Source organism: Dendroctonus ponderosae, unplaced genomic scaffold (genome assembly GCF_020466585.1).
Source record: "Dendroctonus ponderosae isolate FM_Combo_2020 unplaced genomic scaffold, Dpon_F_20191213v2 Dpon_F_20191213_7, whole genome shotgun sequence".
NCBI lineage: Eukaryota > Metazoa > Arthropoda > Insecta > Coleoptera > Curculionidae > Dendroctonus > Dendroctonus ponderosae.
In genome coordinates, this window is record NW_026018916.1 from 9,897,063 (window position 1) to 9,912,362 (window position 15,300).

The following is a 15,300-nucleotide window of genomic DNA, read 5'->3' on the forward strand; positions in this document are numbered from 1 at the left end:
TACCAGATGAATAAGTAAAAGTGTCGTTACTCGTCAGAATCGTCACCAGAACGAGATACGTGATAAGTGACGGGGATCTCCAATCTCTGTCTTTGTCTATACCTTGTTTGGATGGTAATTCCCCATTATCGTGACGCATCCTGCCGGTGTTGTCGCGATTGTTTTTCTCTCCTATTACGGTATTCCATTCACTCTTTTAACTCGAGAAGTTGCCTATCTCCAATTTCAATAATATTGGTGTCAGATGGATTTCGTTGGGAAAAGTTGCTTGAAAAATCCTAATTATGTAACGTTCACTTTCGATTGTAACTAAATGCGCTAAATTCATATAAATATTCTACAAAATTGGACGTCGTCGAAAATCAGACCTTTTGTGGATAAACCAATCAATCAAACATTTATATATGTGGTACTTTATTTGAAAAAATTAATTTCTGTCGTTACTTGTCTTAACGTAATATAATACAAGAAAATAAGTGTTTTCTGAAAATCCGTAAAATTATTTCACTTTAATTTTTGTATTGCCTAAACTGAAAAATATTGGCTCTGTATCTCCTGCCACTGGGGACTCCACCTCCAAACCTCTTCTAATATTTAACAATAAGATTGGGAGGCGAGGTACCATTGATTGGCCTGCCGGATCGCCAGAGCTATCCCCTCTAGATATCTTTTTATGGGGTATTTTTAATCAAAAACTTAAGCCATTCAGCCTGAAAACTTGCACAATTTAAGCAACCGTATAATTGCATTCGTATCATTGGCAACAAATTACATCAGACATTCTTCGCAGCGTTTGAAAGCATTTTCAGCAACTATTGTATTATTGTATGGAGGTGAATAGAGAGCACTTCTAACAATTAATAAATCATGTATTGTAACTGAAAAATTCAATAGTATAAACTTTCATAAAACCATGTATTCGATTAATTCTAAAATTGAAACTTTTCGAAATTAATGTTTCTCGTTAGTCTTTTTTTTACAAATCACTTCCTCTAAATACCTACTTGTGCATCATGACGCACTTGATTAATTTGACGCAAATAATTAATCAAAACAAAACAAGACTGAAATCTTTCTTTATTACAACAATCAGACTTCATAGAAGTTTGAACATTTAAGATAAATACTGCAATTAAATCTTGAACAATCAAATAGATCTGAGAGGTTTAAGATCATTATTAGAAATTATTTTCACTAGACTAGTCAAATTATTTGCACGACTCAATTTGTTAACATTGGCATCTATAGCGGAGTCATATGTTGTGAATAGTTTAAAAAAGTTTTATAAAATTGAACTTAATTTACAATACAACTTAATAACCCATCTATTTATCTACAATGCTAGTTAAAAACTAAAAACAGCACTGATAAACTTTTTTTATAAATTCGTATTTTTGTTGACTTCTTGGTTGAGAATACCTATTTCTAGACCAAGAATTGCATGGCCTTGCTAACCAAAAGACAGTCTTGGTCTTGGTTTTGGTCTTGCGGCAAGAATCGTCCATGTCTAGCAAGTTTTGCTGTTAGATCAGGGGTAAAATTAAGTAAAATGAATCCAATAATAATAATAATAACCAATACACATTTCAGGACTATCACCAGGGGACATTGAAAAAATAATAATTAAATTGTATAGGACTGTAAACCGTTCAGTGATATTTATTTACTGCTTGAAGTTTTACTGTTTTATAGAATGTGTACATTTTTAAACTAACTTATACCATACCTATTTCAAAGTAAAAGTTACAAAATATTAGAAACAAATATTGGTCCCAACTACATCTGAAATATCTAAGATTCCGCTTTATTTATGTTCCACTTGTTCAAAGATTTGTTTTTATTTTTTTGTTTTTTCCTTAAAGTGAATCGTTGATATGCTAAACGTTTAAAACGGTTCAATTTTATTGACTTAGAGTATGATTTTATGTTGGAGTCTAGTGGGAGTCTCGCAAGATTCTTGTAAAAGTCTTGATATCGCAGAACATTGTCTCGGTCTTGCTTTTTTTAACACTATAAGACCATGACCAGTGTCGCTCATCACTAGCTTACTTGCCCAAGCTCGCAAAACTATTTGTCTATTCTGCTAATTGTCTCTTAGGAAGTAGGCGGTAAATTCGTATTTTTTCATAAAATACCCAAATAACTTGTATTTCTCTATGCCTTTGATTATATTATGTATAAATATATAAATAAAAACGACGATTAGTTATTTGATCACCACCATGACACTCATTAAATGAACTAAAAATGTTCCCCGCTTGTGTGTAGAAAATATTTTTTTATGCATTTCAATTAGGTAACTATAGCAGACTTCTCCGCATCGGAAAAAAACCAGTCGCAATTTGCAATTTACTATAGGTAGACGAAACATTTGGTTGTTTCACGACATGACAAACTACCCAAAAAGCGATCGAAAAATTGGCATTCTCATTCAACCATGTCGAATTGCTTGTAAAATTAGTAGAAGAAAGTTAATGTCTTGGAAATCCCACCGGTTTCAAGTGGCTGAACCTGAAAAACTATTTTTCGGAATCGCTCTATACTTTTAGTGATGTGCGGCAATCTTGCGGCACTCATCGCGCATTTAGCTTAAGCACAATGTGCGAACCATTACGCGGCAAGCAAATTTGCCGGAATTTTTACCTCATTCACTAAGCCTGATTAACATCAAAATCAGTTTGCAATTCAGAATGTCGGCATTAGAAGAAAACCCAACACAAGTCTCCCAATTAACCGACACCGGAAATCCTTCCGCGAAAAACAGCGAAAAACGGTTGTTTCCCTCTTATTCAAAGATCGCTGCCGGGTTTCAAAATATTCCGGTAAAAAAACAATTTTTTTGGAAACCAAGTGATAGTGGTGATATTGAACTAGTTGGTGCGAGATTATCCGAAAACTTTTGCCACCGAAAGGAATTTCCAACGTCTTTGGCATTTTTTTGTGATATTTGCGGTGCTAACCCAATTGAAAGGGCCATAAAGCTCAATCAGCAGGAACGTGTCGCTGCTAAAGTTGTTTTGAAGATCTTTTCCAGACTCGATCTACGAAACGTAAGCATTTAATTTTTTTTATATTCGACTGCCATATTCGTTTTATTTATTAAGTACTACTTTTTGATTTTACTTTTGAACTTAAGCTGAAGAATATTGCATATTTTCTAACAATTTCTTGAACTTATATGGGGAATCTGCCTAATAGTAGTTATAATTGAAAACTTAAGGGTTGCATTCATTCAGCACTAAACGGAACGAAGAACAAAACTAAAACAATTTCCTCTTCATGGCAATATGGAGACTAGGATTTGGTAACATGGACATATGGGGAAAATAAATAGAGCAAGTCCAATATATGTAGTCCAATGGAGCCGAAGACGTGTCTCCCTTAAGTTGTCTTAACTAGAAGAAACTTGTCTTAAAAAGGAACATCAATAAGTGTAATGTTATGATATACCGAGTGTTTTTTGAAGTGTCCCATATTTGACAAGGTGATTCTTCAGGTATTTTTAAGATAAAAAGTTGATATGGGCATGGGTCCGCAAGGCCGCGCCTATATCGAGCTACAGAGTGTTGAAAAATTAACTTTTACTTTTGCTTACTCTAAGTAGTGTTTTATATAATATAGATATTTGGACAAAATGTGTACTTCGGGGGTTTTGTAAGATGTAAAAGTTGAATGAGACTTGGTTTTGTTCTTACATTTAGAGAGAACAACCTACATGTTTTACACGTTTTTCCTTTGTCCATGTTTGTATCAATTTTTTAACTAAACAATGTACCTACTTTTCTCAAAACTCAGTACGGAAAAACTCAATAAGAAAAAGTTGTTTTTCAAGTCACTACAAACATCCGTTTACGCGATATTTTGATTTAAAACAAAAACACATGCGTCAATCTGTTTTTTCAAAAGTAAAACTGTTTTGGAACTTAATGGTTTTTACTATTTAAGTTTAATTTTAATTCTTTTGGCGTACAGTATCATTATCATGGTACATATTTTCATAAAATGGAAACGTTAGTTTACAAAATACCTAGTTTTACTTTTTGAAAAACACATGCGTCGATCACTTTAGATCAAAATATCTTGAAAACGATTGACCTTAGCGACTTTCAATAAGAATATAGTTTTTACGAAAAAATTATGCATGCACGAAAAAATTATAACTACATGCAAGAGTTAAATGCATATTAAATTTAAGTTTGTGATGTTACAAAGCTCTCTAATGTCGACATTAATTCAAAAATTACTTACAAAAAAACAAAAATTTAAATTTATTTTTAGCACTGTATAACTATAAGTGAGGTCTTACAGACCCATGCCTAAATGTACTTTTTCTCTTAAAATTACCCGAGGAATCGTAATTTAAATTTTAAACTTGAATTACATTAAACTTTAATTATATTGAAAAGTCTACCGTTTGGCTCTTGACTACATAGAATGCGTGATGGATTGCACAAAAAATGTGGACAAAATGAAATTATCTTTTATAACATCACAATTACTAACTGAATAATTAGACTTAGCATTTGAGGTATTTGCTTCGTTAAGGTAAATCTTAATTATACAAATAATGCTTCTGTGTCAGAGAACGGTATAAGGTAAGTACTTAAGTATATTCACGAAGAAAGTCGATCCATGGTGAATATTATTTATTTATTTGAGTGCCTGTATACTTATTCAGGAGAGCAAAATAAAGAAATGTGATTGTGAAAAACAGATCAATTGTCTGCTCTGTAAGGCTGGACCAGAAATAGCACGAAATTGACAAACCCATAGAACATTGTAATTCAAATTAAAATATTCTGCCAACAGTTTCCGAATTGTTAATTTCCATATAGGTACATAAATATACCTATTTATAGATGTTTTGTTTCGCCATTAAATCGTCTGTGGTTTAAAAAAATATTTTATTGGTTGGAAATTAACTGAACAAATTTAAACTTCACTTATTAAAAAAGGCTTTTAAATGTCGTTTAAAATTGCTTTTTTTTAAATTTTTGTTTTTTTCCAAAATATCTAAAGAAATTATTAAAACATGACAATTTTTATTGTTTGGCATTTATTTAATGGCAAGAAATATTCTGTTTCATACTCTTTTCAACAACTGGTTAATTTATTTTAATATGAATTATTTTAATATGAATGATTCGGCTGAATTAGAGAACGGTATGAGGAAATGAAAAATAAAATTGTGTTTAATGACGAAGCCAAATCAAAATTAAGTGATGTCTAATTAAATAAAGTTATGTTAAGATCCTAAACATGATACGAATATGACAGCATTTAATAGTCCAAAATTCAATTACGAAATGAATAATATAACACATTTATTTATTTATCTTATCTCCTGCTTTAATTCAAATCAACATAGGTACTAGCGTGAGTAATTATATTCCCAGAAATGTATCAAACCTTACGAATTATTTGCATTTGCAATAGTAATTCGACCTAATTAACTATCATAATGAAAACCATTCTGCTGCCCGAAAAACACCATCCAATTAAAATATCATTAGGTTGTCGTCATCTATGGGTTTCACATCAATATGTACGATTTCTGATATTCACATAGTACCGTAGCCATGCAGGTTATAGATAAAAAAAATGGATAAATAATTACTTTAAGTAACAGTTCTCGGTATTTTGATAAGCTATAAGCCTGTGGACTACAGAAGTTGTGTGTATGAGGCATGGGTGGGTTTTAAAAGGGGAACTACCATACTTTCGACGAATTTTCTTGGAAAACACTCGACTTTTAATACACCTGATTGAATATGCTCAACGAAATTTTCGAGGAATTTCGGAAAATAACCACAATCTATCACTTATTTTCTACTGATATAGTTAATACATTTTTGCGAACAGAATTATAGTTTTTAAAGACTTGTATAGACACTTAAACTATTTACCTGAAAAATTATGTTAATTCCAAATACCTATGTAAATATGTATATTATTTAAGTGGTTAATGATGCTTTATGCTAATTTTCTTGGGCGCTTTGCGCGTTTTTATTATGATCCTTTGCCGGTAGCATTTCGAATTGTAATAACTTACATATAATTATAATTTTCAAGTTTAATGAACATGATTTATTATCATTTAAAAAAAATTGAATAATTTTATAATAATTCCTTTAAAAAATTTTCAATAAAAAAATAAAAAATCCGCAATAAATGTAAACATGATCTAACTTCGTACGATTTATCGATCGCGATTTTCAGTAATTGGCCCAATTTAGTGGCCAATTAATTAGGGAAAAGTGCGTAGTTTAATACCGGCATAAAAATTTTTACATTAAATTCATTACAATTTTAGGCAGAACTAACTTTTTTTGCTCGTGGTTCACTTATTTTATTTGTTTCTTGTTACTGATGTTTCGTTGATACAGTTTCAAATAAAATTCTTGTTTTCTGACAGTAGAAAGTGCAGTTCGCAACTTTTCCAATAAAAAATTTTTGTTTTTGGAAGGTGTGACGAAATGTTATCGCTGAAACGGAGCATCTTTGAGTACGAGTTGAAAGCCAATTGAATGGAACCCGACACATACCTACAGAAGATTCTTTGCTCTCATATGACTCGAAGGCAAACTTTGCATCTTAATTTCTGCATAAGGCCAATTGGTGTTTTAACTAACTATTTTATATTAACTGAAAATTACTGTGTAATAATAATAATATGTTATACTAATACATAATCTAAAAATATGTTTTGACACCACAATCCGCTTTTTTTTATCGTGTTAAAAATTAAATAATTTTTACCGGTTTTTTGAACTCGGCTAATACATTTTTAACTGTATCAATTAGCTGAATCTGTTTGATTAAAACCTTGTTACTTCATAGTGTATTTACACAAGAAAAATGCTTAGAGTACTTAAAGAAATGTGTTTTTATCTCTTTCTTTATCTTAGTAATTAATTAAGTCCATTATAATAATTTTTCGATCAAATCAAATATTTTATACTGCACAATTATTACATTTTTAATCGAGAGGTTAAACTTTTTTGTAAAATAATGTGTACGTGCCAAAGTATGTTTAATTTTGTTGAACACTAAAAGACACTTTTTTGCGTTAGATTGGCGATAGATACTACTATAAATAAAATCCCATGAAAAAAAACTACCAAATTGCAGAAAAAGAATTGACTTCCCCCTCTATTACCATTATATTGGCCACACCCTCTATAATGCTGTTTATTTTGACAATTAAGTATATATTTAGCAAAAAAGCATATTAATCGACTGCGGTATTGAGTTTTGATATACCTGCGTTTAAACTAGTTCATGTCAGATATTTGGTTGGTGGTGACCGTAAAAAAACCAATGGGTTTTTCCCCTTAGACGGTCACTGAATTTCTATAATTCCCAGAACGTGGTCCTATCGGTTATGCTTTTACCGGTGTTATAATTTGCGCTACGCGGGAAATTCCTAATTGAATTCAATTTTGGGTCAGTGGACCCAGTCAATTTGAAAGTCTCGCACAATTAGTATTCATATTTGTATGCTCTTGAGCATGCAGAACTATTTGATTATCAAAGAAATGTTTTACTTTCTACTGCATTACGATAAACTAATCTAAACCACGAAAAACCCTTTAGGAAAAGTGCAAAATTTCAACTTAATCAAACATTAAAAAGGCGATAAGTTTACAAACAAGCACATTTCGGTGTTAATATTACATATTTGGTTCTGATTTTATTTCCTTGCAAAGAAATATTTTTGAGAAACGGTAATAATTCAATATCTACAGATATCAGCGCTATTGCATGATATGCCAAACCATAATTATTATTAATACAAAATCAACATTTTAGCTAAACATTTATTTCAAATTTCTTTAAAAATATTTTTAAAACAAAAAAATCCTTGTGGAATTTATCCACTTGAAACTTGCCCACTGGAATAAATTCGTTATTAACTTTTTAACTTAACATTTTTTAATTCCGAGCAGAACAATTAATTAATATATTTATTTACATTCTGCATGCAAAATAAATAAAATGGTTAATATGTAATTAAACAATAATCGCAGAAGTAGGCACTATTACTTTGTAGATATGAATTTTTAAATATTTCTAGTTCCAATTGGGCAAACCAATTCAGCATTATGGAGGATGGAACAGAACTCTTCTGACTCAGATTCATCCAGATAATCCATACTGGTATGGACAGAAGAGACTCAGAAGAGATAGTCATAAAAAAACATACTTTCTTTCTCTATCTCTGCTCAGTGGTTATTTTGCTGCTGTTGCTGTTGGCTGCAACTGTGTTCAACGTTAGATTCGACACTATAGTTCTGTTTCTGTTTTCAGAACTTTCTTATTTCGACTTTTTTTTTGTTCATAAACCTACATTTCTATCGGCGGCTTATATCTTTGTTTATTTTATAAATTTTCAATTCCTAAGAGAAAACTTAACAATTTTCCTCAAGAACTCTTGGTACTGAAAAGACTCAAATATCCGTTAAACCTGTTCTATTTTATGCTTTTTACACAAAATACGAAATTATGGTAAATATTATTCTTAATTAAAAGCAGAACAGGAACCATTTGGTTAAAAGATTTTGCGTCAGAGACAATTCTATGTATCAAAATTAATGTGTTGAGTACTATTTAAAATAAAACACAAGTGCACTTGTGTGTGCTCCGATATTTCCAAGAAAACTGAGTTAAATACGTCTTATATGCACATTTATAAATGCTCTAAAGGCAAATATATAAATAAAGACAAACCCGTCAATATCCTTGTCTTGTTTACACCACTGGAATCGAGTGTAAAGCGGGTATATAAAGTGAAAATAATTTATCGTGAATATATACAAGGTGAAGAGTTGCACTGGAATAAGTTCGATAACCGACTGGTGAAGAATTTCCTCAAAAAATATTAAATATTTGCTATATTGTGATTTTTTTTCAAACTAAGCGCCTTGGGTGTGTACCATTCTTGGAAAGCTGGTGGAATGAAATTTTAATCTTCTGACTAAATTTTACATTTTATCTAAGAAAAGAAGAATGACGGGCATAAGGAAAAGGTATATGCTGTCGAACTGGGGCTTAAGAAAGAAATAGAAGAACAGAATAAAACAAAATATGGAAAACGACTGCAGACTCGACTAAGCGAATGCCAAAAAATGGAAGAAAAGAGTGGACGCTTTTAAAACTTGGGCTTTTTAATCCTTAGGCTTTTTAAATTTTGTCCTGACTCAGGACAAGATAGTAAATAAATTAAAACGATGCGACGCTTCATAACATTTAGTATTCATGCACCCAAAAAGAAGGTCTATAATCAGATAAAGGTCTCTAAAGAGTTTAAAATTAGACACAAAAATTCCCCGTCGGTTGCAAATCGTAAACTAAAGAAGCCATTGTCGGTTGTAAAATTGTCCTGATAGATAATCGACCGCTGAAGTCGATCATATCTTTTTTGGGGAGGAAAATGAATATACATATTTTCCAGATTTAATCAGTTGAAGTTGTAGAAAATCAATAAAGTTTTGCCAAAAATGACTTGTTTTCCAAATCAACACCCTTTTGCAAGTTTGAGCAAATCTAAAATGTCCCAAGACGGAATTTATGTGCATGATTTGATATTTATTTTAAATATCCAGTGTTTCGAACAAACAAACGGCTGAATAAGCGCAATAATTACAACAACTGAACTTTAATGTTATCAGTTGGAGCATCTTACGCTTAAAATGTAAATATGCAATTAACTTATTTGTCGAAATACTCAACTTTTCCAGATTTTTTGACAAATCCCGATGTATTTCCTACGAAAACATCTTAATATAAACACTGACAATAACAGCAATGTAACAATCTACTATTCAATATGTTGAAGCAAATAGAATTGCTCTAGGAAGAAACACATTTCGAAGCATATAAAATTTGCAAAAACTGAAATTTAATCAGCATTACCCAGAAGATTGCTTTATGTTTGATACGGACTTAAACTTTTATCATCGGTATGAACTGTAACAAACGAACTACACAATTTCATGCTTTGATTCGAATTTAAATAGGACTTGACTTCAATGCACTGCATTGCAATATTAAAAAGACGCACAGTGTTATATGTAATAAATTGACTGGAAAATAATGCATAAGTACTTAAGTGAAGCAGAGAAGATGGAATAATAATATAAAATTTTTCTCCATGTAATATATAAATCTTTAGATGAGCCGACTTCCGCAGGGCTATCTACATTTTTGGAGTTTTAACCCCCACAATAATTTTTGCATTAAAAGCTTTGCAATACATTGGATAGCAATTTTAATCGTCGGAACCACACGAATGATTTATGCTTCCTGAAATACCACAGTCATTCTCGTATCAAGTTCAAAAGATTTTAAAATGGGTGGAGTTAGTGGGCTGAATATAGTTTCAAATGACACACCTCTCTGATCTTTTTATCGCGGGAATATCACAAGGCACGCCTTAAATTCAATTGCATTTCAAATATTATAACAAATAGTTAATTTCCAATTTATAATCTAAAAGTTATGATCGGTTTTACGTGATTCTTAAAAATCGGAATCGGTAACTATATTGGCGCCCACTTACATGTAAAATTTAATAGAGCCGTGCTCAAACTGTGCGACTCGTTATGTTGGTACAGGGGCAGAGTTAATTGGCAAGTAAAATTATATTTTAAACTTATAATTAATAAGTTAAAATGTATTCTAGAACTAACAAGAGTTTAACTATTCGAATTTCTTCTGCTCCAAGTCATAAAAACGTAGTTATTGTTTTAATTGAACGTCTTTCGTACTTTTTAAGACGCGACAGCAGAAAATCCGGGTTCACCAAAAATCCAAAACAAGGCTTGGGAAAAAGTAACAAAACTTAACTCGTTTTAAAGAAAAAAATATTTAGTCATAAAATCAATTTTAGTGTGATTTTTCGAGAACAAAATACATGTATCTTCTTTCGCAAAAATATTGTCTAGAATACTCATGCTTCTGAATAACCCTCTATGTCTTTTAACACTACAACTTTGTGATGTTTTTCTGCTGAACATATCAAAGCGATTTTCGTTTATTTTGATTCTCTACAACTGCATTTTTGCACAAAAAATATATTCTTCGAAGACATTTTCTAAATAATTAAGTTTTATTCACGATTTGAACTAGGTACAGACAGAAAAATCAATAGAATTCAAATATATGCTCTTCCTGCTGACAACTCTGAAGAAATGATATTCTACGAAAATTAGATATCAAAAACCCAAATTGAATCACTTGAACCAAGAGATTGGAGATTTTAATGCGAAAATTGGAAAACGGAGATGCAATAATATGTGTCAACGATTTTGCCACGAAAATAAGACTATAATACCTAACACCTAAGCTAAAATAAGCTTCAAAAGCTAGGGCCCTATACATGGAGTATATAAAGGACAGTGAATAAAATCCAATAAAAAATCAAATATATTCCATATTAATCAACGTAAAATACAACGCATTAACGCCGCCTTCGGGGAGCAGATGTTTTACTGGGCCAATCCTGTAACAGCTCAAATACGTAGATATCAATATATTTATAGAATACTAAACAATAAAATAACTTGCAGAAAAACGTTAAAACATAGAAACCAAGTTATACAATTAATGAACTTTAAAACTACGGAAATATAAATGAAAAGTGAAAAAAGAAAGGTGAAATTGCAACAAAGAAGGGATGGATCAACCAACGGCATTATTATCTTAATCTTATGAAGGAGGAAAACCGATGGAAAAGCAATGAACAACAGTACAATCAAACACAACGGCTACTACAAAGGTTGGAGGAGCTAATGAAGAATTTCACATAAATACCCTATATATCGAATATATGTACAATTATAATTGCATAGAATAACCAAAATAGCACTCTGTATACAAACCATCATTCAACAATAATTTTAAATAACTTTGACCTGGATATTCGCAAAGTAAATAAACACTCGGGCAAAAAATTAATATCTTAATTTGCTCTAAAACTGTTTAATGACCCACAATATTTCAGAATAGGAAATAAAATAGTGTAGAACGTATACGGTTTGAAACTGTGTATTTAATTTGATTCAAATATCACTATTTTCGAACCAGGACACACAACTCTATAACATTGGAATGTTTATTTATAATTTTTAAGTCGGAAAATTTTATTTTTTTCTTTTGTATTTTAAAGTATTTTTCTTGTGTTACTATAACGTTTATAAAATGCCTATTTGATATGATAAAGACAATGTATAAAAAGATATGGAGAAACTTGTTTAGTGCCCGCTCACAATAATTCCAGGCTCTAACTGAATTAATACCAATCACTATTTCCCTTTCTTAGTATTTAATTTTAATTTGAAGCTTATAAAATGAATCACTGTTTACCCATTTAGTATTTCTTTGTTGGTGTTAAATGAATCATTTAAAAGTTTATCTTGGCCTTATTTTATTTTAAGAGTGCTCAATTGATTATAGAATTACTCATATGTTTGCGATCTTGTGAATACACGAATCAACCGAAGTAAAATAAGAATAAAATCAAGCGGCAATATGGCACCAATAACGGCAGGCACAAACCTGTGCTTAGTGGCAGGCCTTACTAAAAATTAAATGCGCGTGTACAGATGTTAATAAGACGGCGGCCCTATTAGTGGCATAGCCGCAATGTGTGTTAAGTATCGCGTTATTGTAAATCTAATATAAAGTAAAATAGCTCTGTTAATGTTCATAATTTATATTTGTGAATAAATATTATGATTAAATCAGTTATCTAAATGATAATGAATAAAATACACCTTTTGCCAACTATACATTAGTTGTGTATATTATGTGTCTTGTGTTCTTTTTATTATCATTTTATATTATAAGTATATATTTTATTATTCAAAAATGGGTGTTTCCCTTTAATTTGCAAATCATTAAACATTCTTATGTTCACTTATTTTAGTAGATTATTACCTTAAATTCGAATTATTTCAGCAAATTTAGCCAAAATGAAAATTGTTATAAAATTTCGCTGGAACTTAGGGAACCTTGACTTGCGCTCCAAACCTCAATTTAATCTTCAAAAGTGAACTTTGGCCCCGAATTCGCAGTTTAATTACGGTAAAGTCAAGTAAAATTTCTTAACCCATAGGCATTATAGAATCGAACGATAGTTCACCTCTTAAAAGGGCCGTTCTCCGCTAAGACCGATAATTGTAGGAATAACAACTCAGTGGAGGGCTCCAATCAAATGATGCCACCAATCCAACATCCATAAGCCAGAACAAGTTGCCAAGATTACAGATTCCACAGTTATCTCAACTCCAGCAGGAATAACTTAAACCACAAATATCGTTTCCGTGCCATATGACTAAATTAATTAATTAAATTAATCACTCCGAATTTTACAGTGACAGGCAAAACAGGGAGCAGAATCGCTAACGATTCCCAATTTTCAACTATTCATTGAGAAATTGTGTCAACCTTTTTCTAGTTAGTTCTGACTAACTTTACCTAGTCAAATCATAGTGGCGACAATAAAGTGTTATACAAATATATTTAACATTACATGTTTAACCAAATCACAGTTCTTATACGAGTATTAGCAAATTATAAGTTCCGATTACCATTTGTCTTGTGATATCAATTATATTCAACATTTTGAAACAGAGACCTGATGACTTTTTCGATTTTCAGATTGCACCGCAGCTCACTCCGGAGAAAGCTTGCAGCGGATGCTTCACGCAGATTACCCTCTTCAGGAAACGTATCAAAGAGAAACTAGTAAAACATAAGGTAAAACGGACACAAAACATGAATAATCATGACCCGCAGTGTACTTGCGTGAACTGCTACAACCAATGTAGAGAATTGTGGAATCCGCCCCCATTGCAAGCCTCAGGTAGTCGAGACTTCCAGAATATTTCTGCGATAAACCCACCGCTGGATTTAGAAACATTATTGCCACCAATCCAAACTTCTTATGAGACTCAACAGGAACCCATGCAAACTGAATTTCCCTCTTATGCGTATCAGTGGCAACAGACAAATTTCAATTCGGGTGAGGCGGCTGGATATTTCGCTCAACAACAATCTGCTCAACATAGTCAACAACCCCAAGATGTGTTCTCAAATATTCAAAGCAATATCAATGTTCCTTCAACAAATTTAGATGAGGGTTCAAGTCTTCCAGTGTCGCTTCAAAACTTCGAAAGTCATGGCCTGAGAGATCGAGATCAGCCGTCTACATCGCAAGGGTTTACAGGGCAGTTGGAAGACGAGCCGAATTCCAGGAAAATTAGAAAAGTCTGCTGTCATTGCTCAAAAGAATTTACCCACACTGGAGACTTTAAGAAACACTTGAGAACTCACACAAAGGAGAGGCCGTTTTCGTGTTTGCAGTGCGATAAGTCGTTTCCTCATAGCTCTAATCTGCGAAGACACCAACGTAGCCATATCAACGATCGGCCTTACAAGTGTGAACATTGCGCAAAGGAGTTTAATAGAAAGGACAAACTTGTGAGTCACAGGAAGAGTAAAGCTTGTAAAAGTCGGAGACATGAAGATAGCAAATAAATTTCTATTGATTAATAACATTTGTTTTATTTTCTTGTTTATAACTGATGCATTTCTTTCTCCATTATCGACATGTGTGATGATATTTTTCTATAATTCAACACGAATAAAATTAAACTTACCTGAAGTGAAAAGCTGTAGTAATTGCCACGTCATCCTCAACGACTTTCTTTGGACTCAGTTCTGTTGCTGGGAAAATCTAGATGACTTTTTTTAGTTGTTTGAACAAGGTAGTAAAACGTTACGCAGAAAAAAAATGTTCATAACCTTTTTTTATATGTGAAAATTCCATTCTCAGGCAAAAGCTTTAATAAATCACTTATAACTCATAAACCGATGAGTTAATACACTCATAAAACTCGTTAACTCAGAGAGCGGTAACAACTCATTAGCGCAACTCAACACAATGTTACTCAGGCCTAAAACAGATGGACTTAGTTGCTTCATAAAAATATGAGTCTTACATAAGAACAAAGATTTGAGATTCATACATCCCGATGGTAAAAAAAATGCGAGATTTTTTAAGAACTGTGATCATCAATCAACTTATTTTAATTAAATTGAAAACTAAAAATTATTAGACACTAATTGCATCGAAATAAAAAAAAACTAGATTTTCTAAAGGGTTAACTTGCTACCCACGTTTACTAACTATGTTGTTCATATTGGCCCTTTTATATTTTACATTCCAGTTTTTATCACGTTGTAGAAGTTTAATTCCACGTAAAAAACTTTATTTTGTTAAACATTTAGAAAGAT

The 15,300-nt window shown here is 31.7% G+C and overlaps 1 protein-coding gene across 1 annotated transcript; it reads left to right on the top strand.

Moving 5' to 3' along the window:
• The first annotated feature begins 2,532 nt into the window (after positions 1 to 2,532).
• Positions 2,533 to 14,559, top strand: LOC109542905 (transcription factor E4F1). The gene is made up of 2 exons (XM_019912363.2): positions 2,533 to 3,050; positions 13,663 to 14,559. The coding sequence occupies exons 1-2, from the start codon at positions 2,691 to 2,693 to the stop codon at positions 14,539 to 14,541; spliced, it is 1,239 nt and encodes a 412-aa protein (XP_019767922.2). The 5' UTR covers positions 2,533 to 2,690; the 3' UTR covers positions 14,542 to 14,559.
• Positions 14,560 to 15,300: the final 741 nt, after the last annotated feature.